Source organism: Talpa occidentalis, unplaced genomic scaffold, assembly GCF_014898055.3.
Source record: "Talpa occidentalis isolate TD23 unplaced genomic scaffold, MPIMG_talOcc4v2.1 talOcc4.17, whole genome shotgun sequence".
NCBI lineage: Eukaryota > Metazoa > Chordata > Mammalia > Eulipotyphla > Talpidae > Talpa > Talpa occidentalis.
Window position 1 is genome coordinate 49136169 of NW_023601754.1, and position 9103 is coordinate 49145271.

General features: G+C 52.1%; 1 protein-coding gene across 1 annotated transcript; it reads right to left on the reverse strand.

Annotated features, from left to right (window-relative positions):
• Nucleotides 1-16: 16 nt before the first annotated feature.
• LOC119248724 (cationic amino acid transporter 3-like) lies at nucleotides 17-5955 on the reverse strand. Its single transcript, XM_037515600.1, has 11 exons — nucleotides 5563-5955; nucleotides 4595-4753; nucleotides 3107-3281; nucleotides 2822-2934; nucleotides 2460-2682; nucleotides 2162-2301; nucleotides 1734-1836; nucleotides 1058-1266; nucleotides 699-865; nucleotides 279-387; nucleotides 17-132 (listed from the first exon to the last, which is right to left on the reverse strand). The coding sequence occupies exons 1-11, from the start codon at nucleotides 5939-5941 to the stop codon at nucleotides 17-19; spliced, it is 1893 nt and encodes a 630-aa protein (XP_037371497.1). The 5' UTR covers nucleotides 5942-5955.
• Nucleotides 5956-9103: the final 3148 nt, after the last annotated feature.

Here is a 9103-nt window from a genome sequence, read left to right on the forward strand (position 1 = left end):
CAGCATCGGCCTCTGCTTAGGCTACTCTGGCACTGTTTTTGTCAAGAGTTTGTGACTTGGAAGTCGGTAGCTGTTGATCATTCTTGTTCTCCAAGCTGTATCGGATCCCATATCCAAAATATATGACAAACCCTACAGGGAAATAAGACCAAGAATTGAGTCCTCTATGAACTAATATATATTCAGGGACTCCCACTTACACTGTTGGGACAATTCTGGGGAATGGCTGCAGTGATGGAGTCCATCAGCCAAGAGGTCTCTTATACAAAGTCACTTACCCATTGCCATCCAGACGCCATATTGAACCCAGGTCCCAGCAGTCATCTGCATCACCAGGTAAATATTCACAAAGATGCTTAACAGTGGGATGACAGGCACAGCAGGCACCTGTGGAGGAAGTCAGTGCAATGAACACACGCAGATCTCTCCATAGAAGATATCCTCCCCCTGGTGGGAAGAAGACCCCAGTTCTGTTCAGGGTGTGCACTCCCTGCCCACTCATACTGGGTATCCCATGACATGTTTCCTCGGGGATAAAAATTGGCAGGTGAACCAGCAACTGCATGTGGATCAGGGAATGACCCACTGACTTGATCAAGGATCTTTTTCTCACCTGGTCCAGCAAAGAATGTTTAGTCCTCAAGGCATGCAGAGAGCTCTCTCACACAAGTGGAAGTTAGGGACAGAAGGCCACCTACCTTGAAGTAAAGTGGAATGGGGCTCTGGGGCTGTCTCCAAATGATGACAGTGATCCCCAAAATGACCACCAGCAGCAGCCCAGTCACTACTATAGACACTGGCTCTCCAGAGGACAGATGACTGGACAATTGAGACAGTATCAGGCACAAGATTATGAGCAGGAGCGCTGCAAGGGTCAAGAAGGAGAGCAGGTCCAAGTCCAGAAGCCACATATGTCAGTCTTGGCTCAGGTCTACACCAAAACCGCCCATGATAATGACAACCAAATCGCCAAGACTCTTCCTTAGCTGCCAAAGTCACACACTCCCACCCATGCTGTCAATTTTAGAACGCCCCAAAGAGAAATGCCACTGCTCACCAAGCAATAAGGCACATCCATAGACAATCTGGCCAGATTTCAGTGTGGGAACAGTGCTGAGAGGGTTACACAGACTCTTTAGTCCCTTGGAGATTCCAGCTTCAGGTACAGATTCCAAAGAATGTCCATCAACTTTAGGTTTCATGTCAGTCATTTCCACCTCCATTTTCTCATTCTGGGTGAAAGTTTCATTCTGCTCTGGTTGGTATCTGAATGTGAGGTGTTAAGGCAAGGTTAAAGCCAGCCCTAGTGGGCCTCCATGGAGGCCTAGCGGGTTACATCTTAGCACTATCACCACCACAGCCTGAGTTCCATCTGCCACCAGAGAGCTGACCCATAGGGAGCAGCAGACCTCTCCTGTCTCCCTGCTGCTCCCCTCAGCAGTGGATTTCAGTGGATCTGCCTATTGAGCTCCCCATTCTGTCTCTGGTGAATCCTCTTGTCCCCCGCACCTCTGGCTTGCACCTTAGTTCTTCTATAGGCAAATCTTTAAAAAAAAAAAAAAAAACAAAAACAAAAATAGCTCTACTCACCCAACATTAGACAGGTGAATCCACCTCTTTTCCTACACTAAGCATAGCAGCACCACTTAGTAGAAGGTAAAGAGGATTAGCCCCAGTCAGTCCCCAAGGGTCCAACGGTCCCCACCTCGAATCAAGGTGTAGCGCAGTCTCACCTGAGCACGAGAACAGAAAAGGCTACCAGGGAGTAAGCAAGCAGAGTCCCAATGGACATGAGGTCCACGAGGTCCGTGAGCTCGAAGAAGAACGCCATGAGTGCTGGAAAAAGGGCACAGACAGGGCAGGGAGGGGTGAGAACTACTGGACATGTCCATGTCTAGGAACTGAGCAAAGGAGTATTGGGTTTTGGGGGACTCCCTGGTGCACAAGGGGTTAGGCACAGCACCATGCAGCTATCTGCAGCCACTGCAGCACGAGTTCGATCTCCAGCCAGGGAGCTGCAGCCCTCTCCTGTCTCCCCGCTGCTCCCCTCAGCAGTGTTTTCAGTGGATCCACCTGTTCTGCTCCCCACTCTGTCTCTGGTGAATTTTCTCACCTCCTGTGCCTCTGGCCTGCACCCCAGGAGTGGGCTTCTGTTACTTACCTGCAAGAATTCCTGAGACTATGGTAGCCACAACGGGGGTACGAGTGCGGTCATGGATGCGGGCGAGTCCCCGGAAAAGGAGCCCGTCCTCTGCCATCGCGTAGATCACCCGGGGCATAGGGAACATAGACCCCAGGAGGCTGGCGGGGAAAGGGAGCGTGTGTCAGGACACGTGGGAGCAGGACAGACCAGGGCGCCTGCCGGGCAGCCCGCGTGGACTACGGTGTCTCCCTCTCCTCTCCAAGCCTAGGGCTGGACCCCAGCATCTCAGGCCCCCCGGGAGGAAGCTGACACTGACCTGGAGGAGAGCGCACAGAGGGTGCCAACAGCCACTGCGTATCTGGCAGGGCCCCACCCAATCTTGAGGAACGCCTCGGGCAGGGGGCTGTCAGGGTGAATCTGGTAGTAGGGCACCATCAGCGTGAGAGCCGCTGAGACCCCAAAATATGCCAAAAAGCAGATGAAGAGTGAGATGCCGATGCTCAGGGGGATGGACCGCTGAGGATTTCGAGCCTCTTCTCCTGCAGGACGGGCAGAAGGAAACATGTTAGAACAGAAGCCTCTGTCCATCCATCCCGGACCAGGCTGCCGTCCAGCCCCTTGGCCCCAGACACGGCAGGCTGCGCCCAGCGCACTCATGTGACACAGAACGACTGTTACCCGTGGTGGCGATGCAGTCGAAACCAACGAAGGCGTAGAAACAGGTGGCTGCTCCTCGGAGAATCCCATCAAAGCCAAAAGGTACAAACCCTCCAGAGCCCAGAGGGCCCAAGCTGCAGGGAGGGAAAACATGGGGGTGCTCAACCCTCTCTCCTGGGGTCACCCCGGAGCCGCTCAGCCTCGGCTCCATCCCCCATCACCTGGTCCCCGGCCTACATCTCCTTCCCCACCACATTCCCGACCCTGCACCCCCACAGCCACCAGTGTGGCCCAGTGACCCCTAACCTGGAGGTGTGATTGTGCTCAGCGGCCGACTTGTAGTCCCGCTCCGTGAGCCGCCAGTGGTGCACATCTCCCTTTATGAAGCCGGAGGTGATGATGAAGCCCAGAACCAAGAGGTTCAGACCCGTGAAGATTTTGGTGACCAGAGCGGATTCTCTGCCTCCCAGAGCCAGTATTCCTGTGCGGGAGGTGGAATATGAAACATCTGAAATAAACCCATTGAGAAGCAAGGAGAAGGGTGGCACCAGGACTGGTAGCAGCGTGAACAGGCAGAGGCTGTTGTAGGAGCACGGAGTTTCCTTTGCGGGGAATAAAAAGGTACTGGCACTGGATGGGAGTCACTACAAATGCGCCAAGTGCTCCTGGTCAGTTTCTTTTTCTCTCTCTTTTTAAAAAGATTTATTTATTTATTGAAGAGCTGGGGTGTAGGCCAAAGGTGCGGGGGTGAGAGGATTCACCAGAGACAGAGTGGGGAGCAGAACAGGCAGATCCACTGAAATCCACTGTTAAGGGGAGCAGCAGGGAGACAAAAGACGTCTGCTGTGCCCTGTGTGTCAGCTCTGTGGCCAGGGATTGAACTCAGGCCACCACAGCGTGATAGCACTGAGACTTAACCACTAGGCCACCAGGGAGGCCCTACCTGGTTAGTTTCTTATATTTTTTTGTGCTAACATATACATGCATATGTAAGCATAACCTTTTTTATTTTGGTAATTTTTACTGTAGCAAGATAATAAATATATGCATGTGTAAAACCAGCACATGGTACACTTTCAATTTGAATGTCAATGATGCTTTATAAAGGTAGAATAAAAATAATGGAATGACTAAGCCTTTTACATTAGGTGATTTTTAGTTAAAATTAAAAAAATATTTTTTGGTCTCAGTCCAGAGGAAGATACTTCTCATTCTAAGTCAGTGGTTCTCAGCTGAATGGTTTGTCCTGCAAGAAGCACGGGGCTGGGCCTCCCCGGTGGCCCAGCGGTTGAGCGCTGGGTTGTGAAGCTGCCCGCAGCCTCCACAGCGCCGGTTCGATCCCCGGCTGCTCCCCGGCCACCTGAGGAGGGTCCCACATGGCGCGCAGACCTCTCCTGCCGTGCTCCCCTCAGCAGTGTACTGTCATTCTGCCTGCTCTGCTCCCCGCTCTGGCTCTGGTGAAGCTTCTGACTATGCACGGGGCTATGACAGGAGACTTTCTCATTGACTCTATTTGGGGAGTGGGTGCCACTGACATCTAGTGAGTAGAGACAAGGGTGAAGCTCAACATCCTACAATGATAGAAAAGATGAAAATGAAAATAACCAACAACGATAAAATATATATTTTATATATATATACACACACACACACACACACACACACGTTCTGCAATGCCCACAGCAGCTGTCCACACAGTAGAATCCAGCCCAGAACGTCATTGAAGCCACCATGGTACCACCGTAGTACCTTCCACACCCCAAGTCCCCAGCCTAGCGCAGACCCCTGCCTCACCAGTGAGCAGCAGCACCAGGCCCAGGGCAAAAAAGTCTGGGTACTTGGCCAGAGGTGGGGGTAAATGCAGAGAGAGGCTTCCCTCCAGGGCCCTGGAGATGTGGCTTCCAATCAGGTGGTCAAAGGTGGTGCTCCAGGCCCTGGCCACACTGGCCGCACCTGCGGACGGGAGAGGGGCGTCCTTGACAGTCAGGAATTGAGCCACTGCTATATGCCAAAGAGAACATAGACAGGATACCTAATCGCAGCAGTTTCTTGCCTGGAGTGCGGAGAACAGCTGTGCATGATTCACAAAACAGGTAAACATTTCAGGTGATACCTGTTATGCAACTATGCAAACAGAGACGTGTAATAGGGTGGGAGTGAAAAGACAATAAAATTTTATTTTAAAGATTTATTTTATTGACTTATACATACAAAAAGCAGGGTGCAGACCAGAGGTGCGGGGTCAAGAGGATTCCCCAGAGACAAAGTGGAGAGCAGAACAGGCAGATCTACTGAAATCCACTGCTGAGGGGAGCAGCGGGGAGACAGGAGAGGTCTGCTGTGCTCTGGGGGTCAGCTCTCTAGCTGGGGATTGAACTCAGGCCGTTGTGGTAATAGCCTGAGACTTAACCCCTAGGCCACCAGGGAGTCCCCCAACATTGAATCGTAGATAGTGGGGGAAATCTCACAATGGCGACAACTGAGCAAAGGCCTCAGTGCATTGCCGGGATGAGTCTTGCCAAGCACGTCCTCTTCCCCCACTGCCCGCAGTTCCCTCTTCTTCCTCATTCTTGCTCCAGTCAGGCAAGAAGGGCAGGACAGGGGTGCGCAGCATGAGTTGGGGTTTTCCCGCATGATCACCCACAGCTCTCGCAAGGGGGTCACATGCTCGGGAACCGGGAGGACCGCTACGGCTGCCCAGCTCCCCGATTCTTTTCCTGATTACGCCTCCCACACCTTCCCCCCGGGTATCACCATCTCACCAATGACGTAGGAGAGGATGAGGTTCCAGCCAGTGATGAAGGCGCTCAGCTGGCCCACCGTCACGTAGCTGTAGAGGTACGCAGAGCCGGAACACGGCACCCGGGCGCCGAACTCCGCGTAGCAGAGCCCGGACAGCGCCGAAGACAGGGCGGCCAGCAGGAAGCAGAGGACGATGGCGGGGCCCGCTTTCTCCCTGGCCACCTCGCCGGCCAGGATGTACACCCCTGCCCCCAGGGTGCTGCCCACGCCCAGGGCCACCAGATCCAGGGTGCTGAGGCAGCGGGCCAAGCGGCTCTCCGACCCCTCTCTCGGCTCCAGGGGCCGCCTGCGGACCAACTTCTGGCCAAACTGGTGAAGAGTCTGACACAGCATCTTCATGGGCTTGAGGAACTATCGAAGTAAGATCTGCGGAGAAAATGAGCAGGTCACTAAGATGCCCGTGCACCCATGCTCCTGGCGGAGACACAGTCCCTGACACCACGGAGTCCGGGGACCAGGCGGTTGGGACACGCTGGGGAAACTCTCCAGAGCCCAGGCCACATTCCTTCAAATGCAGGTGTTTGATGTCTCAAACTTACTGCAAGGGTTGCTTGAAAAGAATCGATCTAGGGCCTCCCTGGTGGTGCAAGGGGTTAAGACGCAACCTATGAAGCTGTCTGCAGCCACTGCCGCAGGAGTTCGATCCCCAGCCAGGGAACAACCCACATGGCGAGCAGACCTCTCCTGACTTGCCCACTGCTCCCCTCAGCAGTGTGCTTCAGTCAATCAGCCTGTTCTGTTCCCCACTCTGTCTCTGGTGAATCCTCTCACCCCCAGGCCAGGCATCTCTGGCCTGTCCCCCAGTTCTTGTATGCATAAATAAATAAAAAGGCCAGGATCTTGCTCATCAGGAGCATCCTGCACTGTGCAGCCTGCTCCACGCCTCCTATTTATCAAGTGTGGTGTTGCCAATGCAACAAGTTAGCATTTGGTTCAAACCAAACTTCAAAATTAGCAGGCTGACCATGGACCTGAGGCATCCGCCAAGGGAGGGAGAGGAAGAGAGATAAAAACAGCAGAGGGAAGAACACAAGGGACTAAGGTGATGGTTCACGGGTGATACGGAGGTGGGAGAACTGTGGGGACTACAACGACATAAGAAAAAAATTAATCGATTAATAATAATAATTTTTAAAAAGCAGGGATTCAAGAGCCAGCAAACTATGATCACCACCCCCACTACCTGTGTTGGGGCACAATGCTCCCCACTTCACCACTCTGCAAACACACATTTCCTACCCTGGGCCTCTTCTTTTTAAGATGCTGCCAAAGAGCCCCTGCACAGTCTGCAGGAGTGTAAATGGCGCGGCTGCTGTGGAAAATGTAATTCTTCCTCGAAGAATTAAAAATAGAATTATCCTATGAGCGAACTCTCTGGATACAATCCCAAAGAACCAAAGAGGGTCTCCAAGGGCCATCTCTCCACCCATGTGCCTAGAAGCACTATTCCCCACAGCTGAAGACTGAAATAACCCCACTCCCCCACAGGAAGGGGTGAGCAGACTTCATGTGTACAGAGAAGCAAATGTCAGTCTTCTGGAAGGAGTTTCTGAGGTGGGCTCTGACACGGCTGAACCCTGAAGACATCAGGCTACTGAGCTTAGCCCTTTGCCAAAGACCAAAATACTGTGCGACTGCACTCGGAGAAAGACTCCAGTGGTCAGGGTCACAAAGGCAGAAAGCAGAATGGAAGTAGCCAGGGCTGGGGGAGAAGGCAATGAAAAAGTACTTAATGGAGAGAGTTTTTTTTTTTTTTTAAAGATTTATTTATTTTATTTATACAAGCACTGGGTACAGTCAGAAGTGCGAGAGGATGAGAGAATTCACCAGAGCCAGAGCAGGGAGGAGCAGAACAGGCAGAAGGACCAAGGTACACTGCCGAGGGGAGCAGCGGGCGGCAGGAGGGTTCTGCGCACCATGTGGGACCCTCACCCAGTGGCCGGGTATCGAACCGGCGCTGCAGAGGCTGTGGGCAGCTTCGCAAGCCAGCACTCAACCGCTGCGCCACCACGGAGGCCAATGGAGAGAGTTTTGCCAATGAAATGAGTTCTGTTGACAACAGTCAACGTAAATAACCTGACTGACCTGTACATTTGAAAAATTATTAAGATGGTAAATTTTATGTTCATTTTTATGAAAAAGAAAGCAAAATTATTATTAAATGAGAACTTGCAAACTCTGATCATTACTCAGTAAATCAATTTCCACTGATTTTGTTACTGAGCAGACTGAGGGGCACCATGGGACCCCCAAATTGGCATGCTCTAGAGGTGTTCTGCCATCCACCGCATAAAGACAAAGCATACTCTTAGTGTGAAGGACCTGTAATAGAAAGACTGTGCATAGAGAGGGGAGGAGAAAGGATAAGAGTTTCCCAATGAAACACCCAGTTACCCATCCCCTCCTGGGTAATGCCCAGCCAAACAGGGCTGCACAAAGCGGGGTCACTGAGGCCCAAAAGCTTGCTGTGAGACCGAGGCACCTACTGACAGGACCCACAGCAAAGGGGCAGAAAGGGCCAGCCAAGTCTGGGACGAAAGGAGTGGAATTAAAGAACAAATCAAGATAAAAGCTGCCATTGTCAGCCTCCCCGTCTCACCCACGTGTCTTTCAAGTGTCTGTACACATCTTGACTCCACATGTCCTTCCTTGTGCCCCAAGTCCAAAGCCCAGAAGCAAGCGTGCCCTCCTTCACAAGCCTGTCTGCTCCTTCTGTCTCCCTTGTGTGTCCTGCCAGTCTTCTGTATCTTCACCTGGCCGCTCGGCTCCACCTCTCCTTACCTGGGGCAGGAAACCTGGAGCCTTCCCTTTTATGGCGATTGCTGCCACAACTTCCTGCTGTGGAAGGCAGAGACTGTCTCCAGTCCCTAGGTAACAGAGTCGAGGTTCTGTCTGAAGTGGAAAGCTGGGAGTGAATTATCTGCACTGCTGTATCTTCATGGCTGTTTATGGGACTTCCTTAAATCTTGCTTTGATTTGGGCCTCCCGGGTGGCGCAAGGGGTTAAGACACAACCTATGAAGCTGTCCGCTGCCACTGCAGCACGAGTTCGATCCACGGCCAGGGAGCTGACCCACATGGCGCGGCAGACCTCTCCTGCCTCCCTGCTGCTCCCCTCAGTGTATTTCAGTCATTCCTCCTGTTCTGCTCCCCGCTGTCTCTGGTGAATCCTCTCACCTCCCACACCTCTGGCCTGTACCCCAGTTCTTGTATGCATAGATAAATAAATCTTTTAAAAAAACATCTTGCCTGGATGGAGTTGTTGTTTTTTTAAATTGTGTTCACACTAGATCACACCATTATAGGCTTCAGGTCCACCATTTTTTAAAATACTAATAATGGAGCCAGCTACACAAAGCTGCTGGGAGCAGCAAAGGCCCAGTTTTATATATAAATCACCCAATCTAGGAGACTGAATCAGCCAGCCTCACCCCACAAGCCCTGTACACATTTCAGCTGTTAGTACTGTTTGAGGATGAGCCCTAAGCAACCTTTACCCAAT

What these genes read in the sequence shown, in the direction of transcription:
- LOC119248724 (XM_037515600.1), bottom strand. Translation starts at nt 5,941, where the DNA reads ATGAAGATGCTGTGTCAGACTCTTCACCAGTTTGGCCAGAAGTTGGTC. An exon ending in GAGCACAATCACACCTCCAG is followed by an intron (nt 2,935 to 3,106) that starts GTTAGGGGTCAC and finishes CCCTCCCTGCAG; the next exon opens with CTTGGGCCCTCTGGGCTCTG. An exon ending in TGGATGTGCCTTATTGCTTG is followed by an intron (nt 866 to 1,057) that starts GTGAGCAGTGGC and finishes TGACCCTTGCAG; the next exon opens with CGCTCCTGCTCATAATCTTG.